Source organism: Anolis carolinensis, chromosome 1, assembly GCF_035594765.1.
Source record: "Anolis carolinensis isolate JA03-04 chromosome 1, rAnoCar3.1.pri, whole genome shotgun sequence".
Classification (NCBI taxonomy): Eukaryota; Metazoa; Chordata; class Lepidosauria; order Squamata; family Dactyloidae; genus Anolis; species Anolis carolinensis.
In genome coordinates, this window is record NC_085841.1 from 140,516,502 (window position 1) to 140,538,308 (window position 21,807).

The following is a 21,807-nucleotide window of genomic DNA, read 5'->3' on the forward strand; positions in this document are numbered from 1 at the left end:
ACCTATTAGGGATAACCAATTTGGACATTCATTTAGATTCCAACGATTATATTTTGTTTGCTTACTTGACCACGGCCGCCAGAATTAGCTTTGCAAAACAATGAAAGCAAAAGGAAGTACCAAATACAGAGGAATGGTTCCAGAAAGTGAGAGAGATTTAAGATATGGGCAAACTAACTTTTTTATTAAAGAAAAATACAGGAACCTCGATAAAATATACAGACTGGAGGAATACGAAAGGAGAAGAAAATGAAGCATTCTTTATTAAAGGATAATTGTTTCCTTTTCTCTGGGCTTCTCCTTCTCTCTGGGAGAAGAAAAGAAATAGCCGATTCATTTCATGTTAATGACAAGAATTTTTCCCCCTCAAAAAAGATATTCTTCAAAACTGGAATCGCAAAGGCTAAGATGGAAGTCACAACTATATTTTATTTTATTTTTTAATTAATTGTTATTATTTTCTTTTTCTCTTTTCTTTTTTTCTCCCTTCCCCTTTCCCTTCCTTTTTGCTTCTCTCTATCTTTCTTCACTTTCCTAACAAATGTTGTTCTCATTCTTTCGATGTATCTCAATTACATATATACCAATAAAAATACCTTTTAAAAAAAGAAAAGTAGTGACACACAACAGAACAGTTCACTTACCACTGTGTTGTGGCCTCTTTGACAAAACATGGAGCTCATTCCATTTTCACCATGCTTCACTGACCAGGAAATAGTCAGATCAGAAAGGCAGCAATTAAGAAAAAGTGGGTTTGGAGTTGGACAAGTGATGTCTTGTAACTATGTCTCTTGATGCAAGATTGCAGCCACAATTTTAAAAAGTTCTTTAAAACAGAAGTAACTGGACTAGTTGCCAATGCATTTTGAACTTTTATTTTCAATGTGGCACTAAACACCAATTTTGCTCTTGAAATCCCCTTGATACTTTTAACATCCTACCCATTTTTACAAGAAGCATTTAGTTTGAACCTTAGATGCTGGCATCCCATGTAATCCAGGGAACCCTGGAAGTCCACGTTCACCCTAGAAAACACAAGAGAAAACCATGAAGTAGGTACACGGGAATGACAAAACTTAAGCCCTTTTGTATTGAGCGAAAGGAGGTTCTCGGATCCCTATGCGAATATCAGGGTGCACACACTGTTGTGGGTCTGGGAGCCATTTTTTTGCCCTTAAGACCCCTCAGAGACCACACAAACTTCCAAATATTCTAAAAAAGAGAACAATCAAAGCCAAAGAGGAATTGTTACTGCTGAAAGCCTCCCAAATAAGAAACATGTCAGGAAGGGGGCAGAAAAATGCCTGGAAATCTTGGCTATATCCCAGAGTCCCATTTTGTCCTCATTTTTCCATGACATTATTCACCACATTCACCATATACTCCTTTGCCGCCGCCCCCAACTGTACCAAAATATAGGACCCTAAATCCTTTAATCTAGCTATGACTTACAGACTATCATTAGGAATTGAGAATCAGTACAATACAAATTCCAATGCACTGGCTAAAAATTCAACAGAGGCTCAAATAGCAGCCAGACATGGCTCTCAGAAATAGCAATATGAAGTCAGCGAAGAATGAGCTATCTGGAATGCAGGGAGGCACTGAAGCCAAAACTCTCCAAGATTCAGGTTGCCCTTTCTCTACTATCACTATTAATAGTCAAGCTTAAGGGAGACCTTCACATCCAGTATTTCTTATAATAGTGAGGAAAATATAGGCACTGTCTACATACTATCGATATATAGTACAAATAACTGGTAATTAAAACCGTTACATTAGTTTATGTTATGCACAAGGTTCATTAGATAGCTTTATGTATAGTTTTAACTTTTCTACAAACCAGCCGGGCACTGCGGTCAGCAGAGGAGGCCCTGCTCTTGGTCCCACCCCAATCTCATGTACAGCTGGTGGGAATGAGAGAGACGGCCTTCTCCCTAGCCACACCGCACTGCTGGAATTCCCTTCCTAAAGAAATAAGGCTGGCCCCCTCCCTCCTCTCCTTAAAAAAACAACAACTAAAGACCTACTTCTGCTCATTAGCATATGGAGAGGATGAGGATTAATTAATTATTTTATGACTATTTTATGATTGTTTTAACTGTTTTAATCATTTTAGTTTATTGTATATCCGTGTAACGGCATCAATTGCCACTTGTAAGCCGCCCTGAGTCCCCTCGGGTGAGAAGGCTGGGGTATAAATAATTGAAATAAATAAATAAATAAATATGTGGGGTCTTGTTGGGATTTTATGCCAATGTTTATCTGTTTTTTGAAGGCATTGAACGCATGCCATTGTTCGTTGGAATCTGCCCTGAGACCCTTCGGGGAGATAGGGCGGAATAGAAATAAAGTTTTTATTATTATTATTATTATTATTATTATTATTATTATTATTATTATTATTTTATTATGACACAGCAAACAAGATAGATATGCTGGATTTCATATCACAAAATCACAAGTCGAATGTCAAGGACAGAACGCCACAAGATTCAAAGTAACAGAGTTTATTAGATTACAGAACTCAAAAATGCCCGTAAAACACAAGGGCCAGGCAGTTTTTGCCTTTAGGAGCAAAAAGGGGCAAAAGTAAATGTTCAAAAGATAAACCGGATTAAACCGGAGTTTAATCCGGGTAAAAACAAACTGCTTGCGTCAGCCTGGGTATAAACGAAACGAAAGCCAAGGAACAAAAGATACAAAGAATGCAACTAATTGGCAGCAGATTCCTCTCTGCTGCCAACACTGTGCTTAGAGTAACTTGCGTCGCTCCCCCACACACACAGCAGACAGGATCTCCAACACGAGTAAAACAGCCAAGGATTGTAGCAGTTGAGTAGACCAGTTCCGTTCCGTAGATCAAAGCCAGAAGCAGACGTTTGTAGTTTTTCCAAGTCCAAGAAGGGGGGAAGACAAGCCGTGGTCAGTTCAGTCCGAGTTCTCAAAGCAGGAGATGGCGTCCGTCAAGAAGACGACGGAGGGTCAAGCTAATAAGAGTAAGCACAGGTTTGCACAAACAAATGCCCACACAATCCCTCCCGCCGTCTGACCCTGGATTCCAATCAACTTACGTCACAGCACAGGAAAGCACACAAGTCTTCAGGGAAGCGTCCCACACACACACGGATCCCAAGCGTTTGCCCAGATTACCTTGCCCAACGCAATTTGCAATTGCTCCCAAGCCCCATTTTATGCCAGTTACAAATCTTCATCACTGTCAGCTGTCCTCCTTAACCCGGGCGTTTCCTCATCACTTTCCTCGTCAGAGCTGGAACACCTCTGACTACGCCCAACAGCATCTCCAGCTGTGGATCCCGTCCCATCCCTCCAGCTAAACCATGGGTCTAATCCTGAAGGTCCCCATTCATCTTCTGTCCCATCATGGCCAGTGGCACCCACTTCCTCCCTTACCCGAGTCCAATCCATCTCATCCTCCTCTGAGCTAACCAGCCCCTCCTCCATTCTCTCCGTAAACCCTTCGAAAGACTCCTCGTCAGAAGGTGCTGCAAATATGTCTCGCAGTCTTTTTCTCTCTCGCTCCTCGAGAGTATCTGACTCTCGAGGAGTCTTACGCCCACGTCTGTCAGTAACAGAGCCATGAGGCTCAATCATAACACTATCCCCTCTCACAAAGGCCTCCTCCCCCGATGGCGGAGAAGTGGCAGTGATACCCTCCGCTATAGCACCACGACGACTAGAGGTATCAAGTTTCAACAGCGAACGATGAAAGACTGGATGGACCTTTAAACTAGACGGTAAACGCAAACGAAACGCAACAGAAGAAATCTTTTTAACGATAGGAAAGGGACCCAAATACCGAGGCGCAAACTTTCCCCCAGCCTGTTTAATATGTTTGGAAGATAACCACACCAAATCCCCTTCTTCCAACTCCTCCCCTGCCTGCCTGTGGCGGTCAGCCTGAGTCTTCTGCGTTGCCTTAGCTTCCAACAGTAAGCGACGGGCAACATCATGCAATGCAGCCATTTCCGAAGAGCGGTACACAGGGTCCGAAGAGACCACATTGGTCGACGGCGCCACACCTCCCCGTGGGTGAAAACCATAAGTTAGCTCAAATGGCGTATGCTGACTAGACGTGTGCACCGCATTGTTGTAAGCAAATTCCGCCACCGGTAACCACTTTACCCAAGCCGTGGGTTGATCTAAACAAAAACAACGCAGATACTGCTCTAAGAGCCCATTAACCCGTTCCGACTGTCCATCCGTTTGCGGATGGAAAGCTGAAGACACGTTTAACTTAGTCCCCAAACACTCATGGAAGTGTTTCCAAAAGCGTGACACAAATTGCGGAGCCCTATCTGAAATAATCACCTCGGGTGCTCCGTGCAAACGATAGATGTGCTTTGTAAATAGTAAGGCCAACGTAGGGGCCGCCGGAATGGTTGAACAAGGAATAAAATGAGCCAGTTTACTAAATAAATCCACCACCACCCAAATACAAGTATAACCCCCAGACTTAGGCAAATCTGAAATAAAATCCATGGAAATGATTTGCCATGGCCTCTCCGGAACAGGTAAAGACGATAACAACCCTCTAGGGCGCCCAACAGGCGTCTTACTCTGCTGACAAACGGCGCAGCTGTCACAAAAGCGCAGAATGTCTTGCCGCATCTTTGGCCACCAGTAGCTCCTGGTGATAAGCTGTACGGTCTTGAACCTGCCAAAGTGCCCAGCCATGGGTTCGTCATGGTGGGCTCTAATCACCTCCAACCTGAGGGTCCCTACTGGTACGTAAACCTGCCCCCTACGCACCAATACCCCGTCTTGATCCTGGAGATGCGGCAGTATGGTACGGTTACCTGCAGAGAGCAGCATCAGTTGCTCCTGAGTCCACACATCATCCTTCTGAGCCTCAAGGATCTGGTCATGTAACCCAAGCTCATTATCTACAACACACAGAGAGGCAGTAGGCAAGATGGTCTGACATACTACCTGCTCATTGGTCTTAAATTCCGGCTTGCGGGATAAAGCATCGGCCCGCAAGTTTGCCTTCCCCTCCACGAACTGCACCTTGAAGTTAAACCTGGAGAAAAACAAAGCCCAGCGGATTTGACGCTGGTTTAACTTCTTTGCTGTTTGCAAGTGCTCTAAGTTCTTGTGATCAGATCTGACCACGATCTGGTGCCGTGCCCCTTCAAGCCAGTGCCGCCACACCTCAAACGCCACCTTAATCGCCAACAACTCCTTCTCCCATATGGTATAGTTCTGCTCGAAGGGTGTTAGTTGCCGCGAGTAAAATCCACAGGGACGCAAGGTCCCTGAGGAATCCTTCTGAGACAATACAGCCCCCAACGCGTAGCTAGAAGCGTCCGCTTCTACCACGAACGGTCTGTCAACATCAGGATGGGTTAGTATGTTGTCCGATTGAAAACTAGACTTTAGTTGTAGAAACGCCTCGTGAGCTTCCCGCCCCCACACAAATGGCTGTTTCTTGCGCAGAAGCTGCGTCAAAGGTACCGTGAGCTTTGCAAAATTCGGAATAAACTCCCGGTAGTAATTAGCGAAACCCAAGAACCTTTGTACATCCTTCTTAGTCTTCAGCTCTTGCCATGAGTTGACGGCGTCAACCTTATGTGGGTCCATTTTAAGTTCCCTACCTGACACTACATGACCTAGGAACTCCACTTCAGGCACATGAAAGACGCACTTGGAAGCCTTGGCGAAAAGCCCATTAGCCCGCAGTCGGTGCAGAACCTGCTTGACATGTTGACGATGTTCTTTCTCGTCCTTAGAAAAAATCAAGATATCATCCAAATAAATCACTAAAAATTGGTCAATTAGGTCCCTGAACACATCGTTCATGAACCTCTGGAATACCGCAGGAGCATTACAAAGCCCAAAAGGCATGACTCGGAACTCGTGGCATCCGAAACACGTGTTAAATGCCGTCTTCCATTCATCCCCTTCCCGTATACGGATTAAGTTATAGGCCCCCCGCAGGTCAAGCTTGGTAAAGACCTTAGCCCCTTGCACCCTTGATAACAGTTCCGAGATTAAAGGGAGCGGGTACCTATCCCGAATGGTGTATTTGTTTAGGATCCGATAGTCACAGACCAGCCTAAGTTCCCCAGTCTTTTTGGCTACAAAGAATACTGGTGCCGCAGTTGGAGAACTAGATGGGCGAATAAACCCCTTGGCTAAATTTTCATCTAGAAACTCCCGCAAAGCTTGCCTTTCCGGTACAGTCAAGGCATACAGCCTCCCTGCTGGCAGTTTCGCACCTTCTGCCAACTTGATGGCGCAATCATATGGCCTGTGCGGTGGTAATTTGTCCGCTTCTCTTTTACAAAATACATCAGAGAACTCCCCATACTCAGCAGGCACTCCCTCCATATCAGAATGAGTAACATTTAGAGTGCAACAATCCTGCCTCTTTAAAATCACTTTACGTGTTGCCCAATCTACTTGTGGGTTTACTACAGCTAGCCAATCCATCCCCAGGATCACATCATATCTAGGCAAGCTCGTAATATCCCACACAAACGTTCCCGTTACTCCCTGCACCTCCCACGTTACTGCTGAGGTTTCATGGTTAACCACCCCAGTCTCCAGCAGTCTCCCATCTGCTCCTTCCACCCACACGTCGCATGCCTTGCGCACTCTAGGAATGCCATGCTTCTTAGCAAACTCAATATCTACATAGGAGACCGTAGCCCCTGAGTCCAGCAGTGCCAAAGTAGAAACAAGTTCCCTTCCCCCAACAGATAATGTAATGGGTACGAAAACATGCTTCCTCCCCTCAGTTGACTGCTTGAGGAGCCCTAGTGCGTTGGACTCACGTCGCACTAGGGCTGGCCTTTTCCCGAAAGCTGGGAAGGTTTCACATTACAATTTTTGGCAAAATGCCCAGCATTCCCACAGTACAAACACAAGCCCAGCTGCCTCCTACGGCTCTTTTCCTCTGTAGACAGCTTTTTAAAGACCCCAAGCTCCATGGGCTCTTCCCCCATCACCACAGGTGCCCTGGTTACATGCATGGGTGGCGCACACATTGCTTTTGAGTGTTTACGAGCCTCGAACCTTGCGTCTAAACGCAGCACCTTAGCTACTAAGGCGTCCCAGCTTTCAGCCGGCTCCAAGCGTGCTAATTCATCCTGGAGCATATCACTTAACCCGGCAGTAAATAAAAGCATGAATGCATTTTCCCCCCAATCCAGCTGGTGGCGATACAGGTTAAACTTATTTAAGTAATCCAAAACAGACCCCTTTCCCTGTTTCAACCGATACAGAGCCCACCCAGCGTTCTCCGTGCGGAGAGGATCCCCAAAAGTATCAGTTAACAACTTTTTGAAATTATTCAAATTGTCCTTGACTGGGTCATTTCCCAAAATTAAATTAGTGGCCCATTGTCCTGCGGGACCGGTCAACAAACTCAAAATAAAGGCCACCTTGCTAGTGTCTGTAGGAAAAGCATGAGCACTGAGCTGAGAAAAATAAAGCTCCACTTGTGCCAAAAAGGTTGGCAACTTGCACCTGGTTCCGTCAAAGCGTTCAGGAGTCAAAACATGTCCTTTCACAGCCTGAGCTGTTTGGCTAACGGTAAAAGCCGTTTGCAATTGGTCTACTTTGGCCCTTAACTCATCCATCGTCTTCCTGACGGGTTTATTGCTGCAATAAACTTTTTATGGGCGTTGGGCAATCTGTCAAGGACAGAACGCCACAAGATTCAAAGTAACAGAGTTTATTAGATTACAGAACTCAAAAATGCCCGTAAAACACAAGGGCCAGGCAGTTTTTGCCTTTAGGAGCAAAAAGGGGCAAAAGTAAATGTTCAAAAGATAAACCGGATTAAACCGGAGTTTAATCCGGGTAAAAACAAACTGCTTGCGTCAGCCTGGGTATAAACGAAACGAAAGCCAAGGAACAAAAGATACAAAGAATGCAACTAATTGGCAGCAGATTCCTCTCTGCTGCCAACACTGTGCTTAGAGTAACTTGCGTCGCTCCCCCACACACACAGCAGACAGGATCTCCAACACGAGTAAAACAGCCAAGGATTGTAGCAGTTGAGTAGACCAGTTCCGTTCCGTAGATCAAAGCCAGAAGCAGACGTTTGTAGTTTTTCCAAGTCCAAGAAGGGGGGAAGACAAGCCGTGGTCAGTTCAGTCCGAGTTCTCAAAGCAGGAGATGGCGTCCGTCAAGAAGACGACGGAGGGTCAAGCTAATAAGAGTAAGCACAGGTTTGCACAAACAAATGCCCACACAATCCCTCCCGCCGTCTGACCCTGGATTCCAATCAACTTACGTCACAGCACAGGAAAGCACACAAGTCTTCAGGGAAGCGTCCCACACACACACGGATCCCAAGCGTTTGCCCAGATTACCTTGCCCAACGCAATTTGCAATTGCTCCCAAGCCCCATTTTATGCCAGTTACAAATCTTCATCACTGTCAGCTGTCCTCCTTAACCCGGGCGTTTCCTCATCACTTTCCTCGTCAGAGCTGGAACACCTCTGACTACGCCCAACAGCATCTCCAGCTGTGGATCCCGTCCCATCCCTCCAGCTAAACCATGGGTCTAATCCTGAAGGTCCCCATTCATCTTCTGTCCCATCATGGCCAGTGGCACCCACTTCCTCCCTTACCCGAGTCCAATCCATCTCATCCTCCTCTGAGCTAACCAGCCCCTCCTCCATTCTCTCCGTAAACCCTTCGAAAGACTCCTCGTCAGAAGGTGCTGCAAATATGTCTCGCAGTCTTTTTCTCTCTCGCTCCTCGAGAGTATCTGACTCTCGAGGAGTCTTACGCCCACGTCTGTCAGTAACAGAGCCATGAGGCTCAATCATAACATCGAACACTTCCCAAGTGTCTAGGACTGTGTGATGTATTTTCGGATGATGCGCGCAGATCCCAGTAGGGTGGCCTTTTGCAGCTGGCAGATCGTAATTTTGTCAATGTCTATTGTTTCCAAATGCTGGCTGAGATCTTTTGGCACGGCACCCAATGTGCCCGTCACCACTGGGACCACCTGCACTGGTTTCTGCCAGAGTCTTTGAAGTTCAATCTTGAGGTCCTGATAGCGGCTGAGTTTTTCCTGTTGTTTTTCGTCAATGCGACTGTCACCTGGGATGGCAACATCAATGATCCAAACCTTTTTCTTTTCCACAACTGTGATGTCTGGTGTGTTGTGTTCCAGAACTTTGTCAGTCTGGATTCGGAAGTCCCACAGTATCTTTGCATGCTCATTTTCCAATACTTTTGCAGGTTTGTGATCCCACCAGTTCTTTGCTGCTGGCAGGTGGTACTTGAGGCATAAGTTCCAATGAATCATTTGGGCCACATAGTTGTGCCTCTGTTTGTAGTCTGTCTGTGCAATTTTCTTACAGCAGCTGAGGATATGATCAATGGTTTCGTCGGTTTATTATTATTATTATTATTATTATTATTATTATTATTATTATTAGTTGTCATTGCTAGATGACAAACTGCATATATGTATGAATGTTAAACTTTGTTGTTGTGTGTCCTGAAGTAATTTCTAACTTATGGTGACCCTATCACAGTATTTTTGGGGGACGATTTGTTCGGGACAGGGGTTGCCTTTGCTGTCATCTGAGGCTGAGAGTGCGTGGTTCTCAGGTCACCACAAAGATTACCATGGCCAAGGGTGGATTCAAACCCTGGCCTCCAGAGTCGTAGAGTTTACATCACTGTACAATGTTCTTACTGATTAGTTGAATGTTTACCAAAATCTAATATATCATAAGGAGAAAACAAAGAGGGTGTGAGTTGTTGGGGTATGAAGAGTTATTTTACAAATTTATCGATGTTACAACTAAGTCTTCATCTCTATTTCTTTAACACACATTTCATAAAATATTGAAGATTCTAACATTTTTAATTTTAAGTACGATGTTCTTAAACTACTGCTGATTTATTTTTAAGTTCATCTTGACCTACTGGAGAAAGATAGATGAAACATATTCTGTCACCACCTGATGTGAAGCAACCTTTATAAACATAACTATAAGTAAGCATCTGGACAATAAATTTCAAAACTACTTACCAGGGGTTAGGAAGATCTTGCTTAAATGCACTCAAAATACATAAAAACACAGATGTAGCTATCATTTTCAATGCGCTTAAACATCCACAGAAATATTTGCAGCTTAGAAAAAAAAAACAAAGAAATAATGGATGTTTCATCCAATGGCAGAAGACAGCAAAGTTTTGAAAACACAAAGAAATATTTTAAGAGCTAAAATCAAGTAAGATAGCAGGAAGTCTTAGCAGAAATCAGTATTAGCTGTATAAAGATCATAAATATCTATATCATAACCAGAAACACACCAACTTCATCCAAAATAACGCTTTGAGCATGTTTCTAAGGGTTTTGTTGAAATATCTGAATTGAAGTTATTAAAGATTTTACCTTTGCTCCATCTAACCCAGGTTCACCCTTCATGCCAGGAAGCCCACGTGGGCCCTAGTAAAACATTAGCATGTGTTACTGCTTTTATTGACAATATATGTGGCTATCCTACATTTTAAATTGGTCTGACATTGACCTGAGTGAATCGGGACTTTATTATTATTACCATCTACAGATGATTTTTAAAAAAATACTTATAATCACCACACAAGAAGTTCCTAAAGTTTAAAAATGTAGGTGTACGTACTTACTTGAATCCCAGGAGATCCTGGAATACCTGGTGTTCCTGCTATTCCTTGATAGCCCTAAAGAGAAAAATCCAAACATTATGCCATTATTCATGAGCACTTTGTCTTCAGTTACATAGAAGCAATGGAAGTCACCCATAGGAGAGAATGGGGATATTAGTGAACTGCTGACTAAGCAACAGGGGAATGGACCTCTGTTTATTCCAACAGCTGCCTTCCACAAAGCTGCATAACTCTGCAACTATAGTAGTTATGCATTCACAACTGGCAATCAGGTTTCCAGCCATCATTATTAACCATACTTTGAACATAACCAAAGAGGACATTGAGCTGACATATAAAGCCCAGTAACTACATGTTTTTCATAGAAACATTGAAATTTGATATTCAAAATCTGAGCCCAGCAGGCTATCTGCTAATCTACTATTATTCTCAGAACTGGTCCTAAAAATATTATTTCATTGTTTTGCTTCCCCCTCCCCTCCCATTTCAATGAATTTTTTTAAAAAAAATATATCTCAAAACAGAGGGAATAGATTTTTCTTAGATTATGATATATACAAGCACCACCTTCTCCAAAATATTATCCTGATACTCTACCTGGCAACTGAAACAAAAATATGAAAACTTTTGAGCAACAAGAGAAAATTAAATAATCTCCCAGCTGAAAGGCAGGATCATTCATGAACTGGCTGCTCTAATATCCAAGCAGACGTAGCTGATGGCTTCCATGCCAATGAGGTTGTGAGTCCTGGTTTTAGTTCAGATTTTAAAAGCACTAGTGTACTGAAGTTCAGCATCTTGGGCACGTCCTTGAAAATTCAGATTAAACCTAGAGTACATTCATCATTCCACTGAGAAAAGGGGTCACCAGTCACTGCTACTCAGTGGTCTTTTCACAGTAAACAAACATAGTGCCATGCTTCTACATGAACTGCCACATTTCCATCTGATGGAGTCTTGGATTTGCAATTTGAAAAAGTATTTACCAATGCTCCTGACCAAACTTCAAGTCCCAGGATGCCATTGGATGTATATAGAAGCTTACTGCTGTATTTATTTGGTGTGAAAATATTCCAAGAAACAGATAAGCAAGACAGACTCCAGTGGACTGCAGGAAGAAAGTAGGTATACTTACCCACTTTAAGAATAATGCCTGTAATATTTATTTTTAAACAATATCAGTAAACTACCAGTATCATTCATAGAAAATAGAAAGTGTTCTTTTTCTAAATCAATTCCTTGAGTGTGGGATTTCTAGATGTCCATTTAAGCTCTGTTTTGTATCTAGAGTCCTTGGCAACACAAGTTACAAATGTAAAACACAGTTCTTCTGTGTTAAGGATCTAGATTTACTACCTTCCCCAACTTTCTGTATAATCAGCCTTCCACATCCACTAGCATTAGGGGCACAGGACCTCAGTGAAAGTGAAAAACCATGCATAAAAATGCTATTTTGCTTTTACATGAGAGAACACCTCCCTAGGAAATTCTAGATCTTTCAGCTCAACTTTAAGCTCAGCGTCTTCTGGAAGCTGACCACAGAATTGCATTGGAGGACAAAGAGATTTCTAGGGTCATGACTGGAGGATGTTGACTATGGAGACACACTGGAAGGCTTAGAGATTTCCAGAGAGAAAAAATGTTTATCCAATCCATGAAATATTAAATCCACAAAAGTCAAAAATACAAATGTGGAGTAATTAATGTACATAATATTTAGCATGGTTTGGCATCTCTGCTCTGATGGATTTGGGAAGAGAGGGATTTTCACTATGACCTAAATAGTTTAACTACAAGTATTCAAGCACTTTGAGAAACCAGCAATTTCTAGGACACAATAACTTCAATCATACTTGTTAGTCCCAAGTAGGTCTGATAGATCAGTTGTTGAATACAGATTGAACACATAACTAAATGCCAATAATTATATGGATCCACTGACGGCTAACAACTGGATTCAGATCATATCTCTAAAGAGGTGAAGTAGTTTGATAACAATGTCATTAGAAATAGAAATATAGTGACCCACTATTCAGTACAAGTAAATAATAAACGAAGAACTGTGCTTTTAGTGCCTGAATAAGCCAGGAAATTATCTACAAGTTTTCTAGGACAGTGTTTTCTGAGTTTCATACAATTCCAAGACACAGCCCATAATGTACTGGGAAGATGAGCCATATCAGTGAAAACATATTGTCACTCATTAGAGAAAGATAATAAATTGCTTTTTAAACCCCTTAGTTTTTTCTTCTTCTTTAAAACGCTGTTAGTGTATTTGGCTTTTATACAGAGTACACTGTGTAAGGAAGATTCATCTTTAGATCATGAACAATAAGCAAAGCACAAAACTGCTGGACAGAAAATCAGTAACAGTATCTTGCAGATTTTTCGTGTCGTTAAAGGAAATGCTGGCACCACCAGAAAAAGTACTTTATTAGGTGCGACATTTGATATTGTTTTAAGAATGTCAAGAACAATAATCCACGTTTGGAGTTTGCATCTGGATATTTCAGCAAAACTACTTCTGCCAGGTCATTTTTAAGTTACAATCCATTTAACTGGACACTCAGAAGAAAGAATAAATATTTTATAAAATTCCTCAAAAGGATGCTGGGATATTGGTGATATCTCTTCAGAAGATCAAAATTTTCATATTTTTAAGTACACATCTCAGTTTGGTCATCTTATTTCCCATTAAACATTTCAGGAATTACATTGTTCCACTTATATTTCCAAAATAGGAGGAAAAACGTAGACAAAAAGAATGTAAGAAAAAAGCCACTGTCCTCTTTTGTCTCAATGACCATACCACAATCTTTTTGACATACTTAAGCAGAATGAGGAAGAGAAAAAAGCTTTTGAGGTTTTATAACAAAGAATTAGAGCATAAAAATGCTGAATCCCCATTTATACTGATATGTCTAACATATGTTCTTGTTTATTTAAAACATTTGTATCTTTTCTTTTAGTATCTGTTTTCTAGGACACAAAGAACATCTAACTTCAATTATTTCTAAATTCAGTGTTAAAGTCAACACACCAAGGAAATGCAGTCAAAGTTGATAAAATGCAAGGAAATTTCTACTAAGATGTCATATTTAGTAGTAGTAGTAGTAGTAGTAGTGGTAGTAGTAGTTGTTGTTGTAATTGTAAGGTAAATGCAGATGTGCAGCTGTGGGAGAGGAGAATGAACTGGATCAGAACTAAAGTATTGGAAAAAGAGCTATTCTGCAAGATACTCATACTTAAAATAACAATATGTCTTACGGCATCTGATGGAATTGGAATAACTGTGGCATTATATGAGTGGACTCTCACTCATGACATGGGATTTTATAATAAAGAATAATAAAACTTTATTTATATACCACCCTTTCTCCCCCAGAGGACTCAGGGCGGTTTCCAACATAAGCAAAACATTCAATTGCCAATAGGAGACCATACAACGAAAGTAATATCATCAAACAAAAACACAGAATTCTGCTAAAGCAACCACAAAAATTTAAAATCCAGTTTCAGTCTACTCCATCAGATGGGTTCAAGATACCAATGGCCAGAATTTCAGAATGGACATGGCCAACTATGAAGGGCTAGGCAAAGGCTAATGCGACAGAGTATCACAGGGCCAGGGAAGTAAATAAAGTGCAGAGCAGGGTCCTGGTTGACAACCAAGGGGGAGAGACCTAGGGACTAATCATGCTCGAAACCCTGCTGGTTTTCTTCTCCCTTCCTCCCCCAAACTACTATGTACAATTCCCAACTTTTCCAGAGAGGACCTAAAGACCCACAAAGAGGCTGTAGTAGAAAGAAAGAATTCAATCAAATAGCAGAACCCATTCTGTTGGCAAGATGACATGACTGACTACAGCCCCAAAATAATCATTTAAGACAATGGCTTATATGGATTATAGTCTATTTCAAAAAGGATCATAACCCATGGGCATTTCCGCCATAATAAATATATTAGGCTCTACAGTGTTGCAAGAGTATTTTGAAGTACAGTAGAGTCTCACTTATCCAACGTTCTGGATTATCCAATGCATTCTTGTAGTCAATGTTTTCAATACATCATGATATTTTGGTGCTAAATTCGTAAATACAGTAATTACTACATAGCATTACTGTGTGTTGAACTACTTTTTCTGTCAGATTTGTTGTATAACATGATGTTTTGGTGCTTAATTTGTAAAATCATAACTTAATTTGATGTTTAATAGGCTTTTCCTTAATCCCTCCTTATTATCCAACATATTCGCTTATCCAACGTTCTGCCGGCCCGTTTATGTTGGATAAGTGAGACTCTACTGTAGTTCATTTGTAATTTCTCCCCTGCTGACCCAATAGCAGCTAGGGAGGGCAATATAAATCAGGAATATCTTCTCTCTCATAGTCACATTTCTCTTGGAAACAAATGAGCTGATCAAAATTCACCTCTCCTTTCCCATGACACTTTTGTCTTAGTTTTCTGTGAGTGCAATAAGTTCTCATGCAAAAAAATAATAATCTTGACATAGAATGCAATAAACATAACAATGGAAATTATTTCAAACTACTTACTAATGCACACAATATCTTTCCCCCTCTGCACAAACAATCACAATCTTCTCAGGATTAATACTCATACTGAACTTTGCCACTAACTACAGTACATCCAAGGCTATTCAGTTCACATTTTCCTGTTGGTGTGCTTATGTGCTTAGAAAATGAGGTCCACATTCAAGGAAGAAAAGCTCTTGTAATAGAGTGGAATATTCAATGGGGTGGGGTGGCTAGCACCACACAACTTCTGGCTTTTCATTAATGCATTTTATAAGAATTCTGATTAAAGCAAAGTTATATCCTCAGGGGAGTAATTATTTTTACAATTCAATTTTTAACCCAAAGGAAAAAAGAATATTTGGAAGTGAATCCAAAGTGTGCTCGGGATCACAGCCTGCAAGTTGTGATTCATGGGATCACATAGTTCAAGGTGCTTAAGAGTTTAGGATTGCAGCCTAATGAATGACTCAGAGAAAAATCCAACTTTAAAAAACTCACTGAAATCAGGCAACATAGTTCAGCCCATGTTTACAGACAATAAGAAGTTCTGATGGGTTTGTCTATAAGCATGCATAATGGTGAAATAGCAGCTAAATGGAAAGCCGTGAAATATAATGTGAACACTTCTCTTGGACAACTGGCTGGCCACTTTTTAAAAAGTGTTCCTTTAATAACTAGTTAATAGGGCCTTCTTGGCGGTAGCCACCCTGGCTCTGGAACTCTCTCCCCAGGGAGATTAGATTGGCATCTTTGCTGTCCATCTTCCGTAAGGAACTAAAAATGTGGATGTTCCGGTACACGTTTGAGTGAATACCCCCCGCTAGATAGTAATTTTACTCACAAATTCTTATTACACATTATTTTTACATCTCACCTTTTTAGGTCTCCAATGTTTGTCGAGATCATCCACCTGCCCCATCTCTGATTGTCCCTATACTTTCCATGAACCCTGCCCTGAGTCCTGCACAAGCTTCCCTCCACATATGCAGTATCTATGGCCAGGTTTTAAAGTTAATCTGTTGTGTTTTATCTTGTTTTTATTAATGTTTATGTTGTTTTATGTTGTTTTACTCTTGGATTGTATTTTAAACTATGTTATTGTTGGACTCGTCCCCAGGTGAGCCACCCCAAGTCGCTTCAGGGAGATGGTGGCGGGATATAAGAATAAAGTTATGTATTTATTTATAGTTACCCATTATAGTAGCAGAATACTAGACAGAGAAGTAATTGTTTTGATCCATGATGGTTCTAACTTTCTTGTGAGGGACACATATTGCCAACTCAAACTCTAAGTCAGGGATGGGCAGCTTGTTACTCTTGCGATGCTACATAGAAACTCACAGCATTCCTCACAAGTAGTCATGGTGACTAGGACTCAAAGGAATGACAATATAAGGAGAGCTCTAGTATGGATTATGTAGCCCTTATGTCAGTCCATACACAAGATATTGGCATCCTTTTGCAGGGCTTCATCACCATCATCATCATCATCATCATTCCAAGGCAGCTTCAAATGATTACTTCCAAGTTTGCAGGCTTCATTGCTGCCGCCGCCACCACCACCACCACCACCATTCCAAGGTAATCTACAAGTAATATTAAATTAATACGATCGCTGTAAACAGTATTAACAACTAAAAGGCAACTAGCTTCCTTCTCCTCTAACTGTTGATAGAAAGACAGAGAAAGTCTACAGATCCTACAGAGAAAGTCCAGCTGGAGCATACTCAGATCTTGTCTTTGCCTGCCTTTCTCCCATGCTCTCTGGGATTCCTTCCCATGAGACAGCTTGTGCTTAATGGATTACAGAAGGGCAGGCCAATTGCGGTTCTTCTAGGTCACCTTTACTGATGACATTACAAATTACCTGTCATTAGTTTAGGAGATGTGGCTTTTCTTTTACTAGGCACTGAAAATTAGTCATTATGATCAAATACCAATTTGATGCCAAAAATAACTATTCATCTAAACCTGAACTCAAATTCAGAACATTAATTCTATAACAAGTATCTGTTAATCTCACCAAAAGCAATAACATTTGCAACAAACTAGTATAAATGCTTTCTATGAGAAATCATAGAGCAGTGGTTCTCAACCTGAGTCCCCAGAGCAGTGGTTCTCAAACTGTTCTATGAGAAATCATAGAGCAGTGGTTCTCAACCGGGAGTTGTAGGCCCAGATATTTTTGGCCTACAACTCCCAGAAATCCCAGCCAGTTTACTAACTGTTAGGATTTCTGGGAGTTGAAAGTCAAAAACATCTGGGGGGCCCAGGTTGAGAACCACTGTCATAGAGAAATCTATGAGGACAAATGCATGTTTGCTCAGAAGGACATTCCAATGCATTCAATCTGGAGTACCTGAAGAGGATTTCTGACTTGGTCATGTAGAACTTTAACCTAGTTTTTTTTCCCCAGTTTCACTACAGGTCCTAAACTTCCATCTTATTTTCTAATGTACTTTCATAAAATATCTTTTTCCATACTCAGAAAAAAGTTCATATTGGTAAATTGTGACTCATCTCAGGAAAATACAAACAAGTGCCAAATTACAAAAGTTCAAAAATGATTTATTTTTCCTCTATGGTTCATTATCCAGATATTTATATCATTACTGGGAAGATAAATCTAAAGCTAAAATAAAAATCTATCATGAAGACTAGATTTCAGCTTTTAAAATATATCAAAAATCTAATTTCTTACTTTCAACTAATAGCAAAAGTCTATCTTATCACACAGCTGTGTAGGTGCTCTCCAGTCGCCTGTTTCAATTTCATAGAAAGGAATGCTCAGAGGTGGTTTTGCCCATCCTTTACTCTAAAACATAGCCTACAACATCTGATATTCATTGCCAGTTTTCAATCCAAGTACTCGTCAGGGCTGACCGTGCTTAGCTTCCAACAGGAGACAAGATCTGGTGCCTTTACAGTGTCACTAGTTCAAGATGTAACAGTAGGTTATGAGGTCTTCATCAGAAATATAATTTATTGGCTAAGACAGTTGAATTAGGAATGTTTAATCTGTCATTATATCTCAGTTGTTGTGAGGATACAAATGGAAAAGAGGACCATGTATGAGACCTAACAAGCAGACCTATTGATACATTTATGTATTTATTTATTTATTTGCAACGGGCCCTTGGTATCCACTAGGATCTGGTTCCAAGACTCCCTGTGGATACCAAAAGCCATAGATGCTCAAGTCCCACTATATACAATAGTATAACAACATGGTGTTTTGTACATAATATGTCAAATCAGGATTTGTTTTTCGGTTTTTTGGCAGAGGGATTTGGGGTGGGTAGATATTTTCAATTTGAAAATGGTTGAATCTGTGGATACAAATGGATGACAGCATTTATTTAAATAAACTCATACAGGTTTTCTTTGCTAGACAAAGAATATGACATTTTCAGAGGTACAAAAAGTTTGCTATCAAAATGAAGACAACTGTGCAAAATGAGACTAGTTGGAAGAAGTCTGATTTTGTTCCACAGGAAAAAATAAAATTCCTTCCTGGCCAAGAAAGCCAACTCGTACAGGGACCAGACAATTGTGATTGCCAAAGGGGAAAACTGCATAAAATAGACTGGCTGTCCCACTGGTTCCCTGCAGTTTTACCACGCTTAAATGATCTGGAGTCAACTTCAGATTTGGATATTTTTCTCTCTCCTTGATAACTGTTATGGCCAGAGACACAGTTTTATATTACATTTGCAGATGCATAGATTATAGTTCACTTTATTCAAGCTCCCTCCTTCTACCCAAGACCTGCAAATCAACTTCAAACATTTATATCATGCTCAAGTTAAGAACATTTCTTAGCATTAACTATGATTAATAGGAGAACACGTAATAACATTCAACCATGCAACTGAAGAAGGAAGGGAAAGGTAGCAGGTAGAAATGACGAAGCCTACAACTCACAGTAGATTAAGATATGGAAAACCTAATGTTTGTCCTGAGTCAACAAAATAAAAATACAAGAAATAAACAAATGTTCTGTTAATAGACTGCTTGCTTATATGAAAATCAACCTAATTTTATAGCAACAGGCATGACAAACAAAGAGAAAACATATATAGTGTTTGGAGAGAATAAATAAAAGTTGTTCAGTCTTCCTGATCTGTTATTAAAATGTGTTAGCTTTCAAAACAAGAATACTGGAGCATGAAGCATGATAACCATATATCAGGGGATTTATGGCCTGCCAAAACTAACAATAAACCTAGAAGTGTCCAGAAGTTTACTTCTGATTCTGGAGAACTGGAAAAAAATGGGACCTCTGTAGAAAGCAAACTGCCTCTCCTGTAAGCTCTCAATGAGGAGTGAACAAAAGAATAGTCTAGGTGGTTTTGACAGTTATAAAAACAGTAGGGGAGTACATACATATTCTATGCAAACATACTGAGTTATAAGTTACACATGAAAGGGCTTTTTGTGTAATCAGCAGCCCCCAGCTACAGAAGTTGGCAAAGTTACTTCATGGACCATAATTCCAAGTATCAAATGGACACATTGGTTAGGAGATTCTGAGAGCTGTATCCAAAAGAGTAACTTTTCCAAAATCTGCCCAATTGCACAACTGCAAAGGGGTCATGTGTGCAAACAACCATGCAGTGTGTTGTTGTGCTGCACAAGTGAGCCCCACCCCCCAAAAAAAGCTTGAAACCATTTTTAAAAAAACAATCCCTGGTTCCACTCACTGTGATTTCTCTTTGAACATCATTCCAAGATTTCTTATTCAAATTCTTGGACTCTCCCACAATTCAATCTTTAGTACATGGAAGTGTATTTTTGGTACTATCTTCATACTAGTTCTGTGTCAGCTTCCAAAGGGAACCACCACAGTAATTTCAACCATCTGTCATGCCTCAGAACATGGCCAAAATGTAGCTAAGTAACCAAAATAAGAAATCTGGACATTTTATAGAGTGTGACATGGAGCATTAGAAGTAATTGGCAATCATCCTAAGACTTATACAGTTTCCTAAAAGCATTTATCTAAGACTTTCCATACAAAGCATATACAGAAAACAAACTACCACCACAACCATAACATAAGGGTCTTACCAAAAAATAAAGTCTGAAATGCATAAAGATCACAGGCAGAGTACATTCTGGGCCAGAATGCCTCACCTTAAGTATCATGAACAATAATACTAGTCATGTTGTTTGACATGAAATTACTTTTAAAAAATGGAATTTGGAAACATTCTAAAGGTTATGCTGAATTAAAACCAAATTCTCTAAATATATTATAACCAAAGTTAAAAGGAATACAATAGTTTCAGGAAAGATCTGAACTTTCTGACAGTTTTTACCTTTCCATTTCAGCTCTTTTAATTTTCCATAACTAATTACTCTCTATCTTCCTTCAGGAAACAACTGAAGACTTGGATGTTTCAGCAGGCCTTCGGAGATACAGTCATTAATTAATCAGCCCCAGAGGGTTTTTAATAATCTATCCTGTATTTATTACGGTCTTACCTTTTATGTGTTTTTAATGTAATTTTTTATCCTGTATTGTTGTTTTAATTGATATATTGCATTACTGTTTTATCTGTTTTATATTGTGATTGTATTATGTTGCCTATATTTTGTCCTTATGTTGTTTGGGCCTCTGCCCCATGTAAGCTGCCCCGAGTTTATTATTATTATTATTATTATTATTATTATTATTATTATTATTATTATTACTTGGCCAGTTAACTCACTATATTTGAAAGAGCCTCTTTATCTCACTTCTTTATTCACTACGAATGGCTCCTCTATGAATGATAACCTTCCACTCCATCTAGTTTTATCAGAATTATTAAAAGTAAGATGTAACTTTTTATTCACCTCCCAAAAAAACTTGGCACAACACAACTACGTATTGTTTTCTGCTAAGGAGCAAATGATAAGACCAGTTAGCTAGAGATTGCTTGTTTTCTGTCTTAGGCTGGATCTACAATGCCAAATAATGCAGTTTAAGTCGCATTATATGGTCAGTATAGACCCATAGAATGTGGTTTAATGCAGTTCAAACTGCATTATTTGGTAATGTTCCCAACCCTGGCAAAACATAACAGTCTACAGTCGTCACTGTCTGGAACGATTCCATCAGCATTGCCTACGAAAAATCCTGCAAATCTCTTGGGAAGACAGGCGGAAAAATGTCAGCGTGCTGGAAGAAGCAAAGACCACCAGCATTTAAGCAATGATCCTCCATCATCAATTTCACTGGACTGGCCTTGTTGTCCGAATGCCTGATCACAGTCCCCCAAAACAGTTACTATACTCCCAAGTCAAGAATGGAAAACGGAATACCGATGGACAGGAAAAGAGAATTAAAGATGGGCTTAAAGCCAACCTTAAAAACTGTGTCATAGACACCCAGAACTGGGAAGTCCTAGCCCTTGAGTGTTCTAACTGGAGGTCAACTGTTACACTGCTGTGGAATTCAAAGAGGCATGGATAGGGAGAAAAGAGAGAAATGTGTCAAGAGGAAACTGCGTCAAGCCAACCCTGACTGGGACTGCCTTCCACCTGGAAACTGATGTCCTCACTGCAGAAGAACATGCAGATCAAGAATAGGCCTCTACAGTCATCTATGTACCCACCACCAAGACCCTACACTTGGAA

General features: G+C 40.5%; 1 protein-coding gene across 1 annotated transcript in view; it reads right to left on the bottom strand.

Annotated features, from left to right (window-relative positions):
- Positions 1 to 21,807, bottom strand: part of col21a1 (collagen type XXI alpha 1 chain) — a 161,165-nt gene that overhangs the window by 69,326 nt on the left and 70,032 nt on the right. The window contains exons 11-13 of the mRNA XM_003226064.4: positions 10,645 to 10,698; positions 10,394 to 10,447; positions 972 to 1,025 (exon numbers count right to left, since the gene is read on the bottom strand). Coding sequence (XP_003226112.1) covers positions 972 to 1,025; positions 10,394 to 10,447; positions 10,645 to 10,698 — 162 coding nt within the window. The remainder of the gene's footprint in view (positions 1 to 971; positions 1,026 to 10,393; positions 10,448 to 10,644; positions 10,699 to 21,807) is intronic.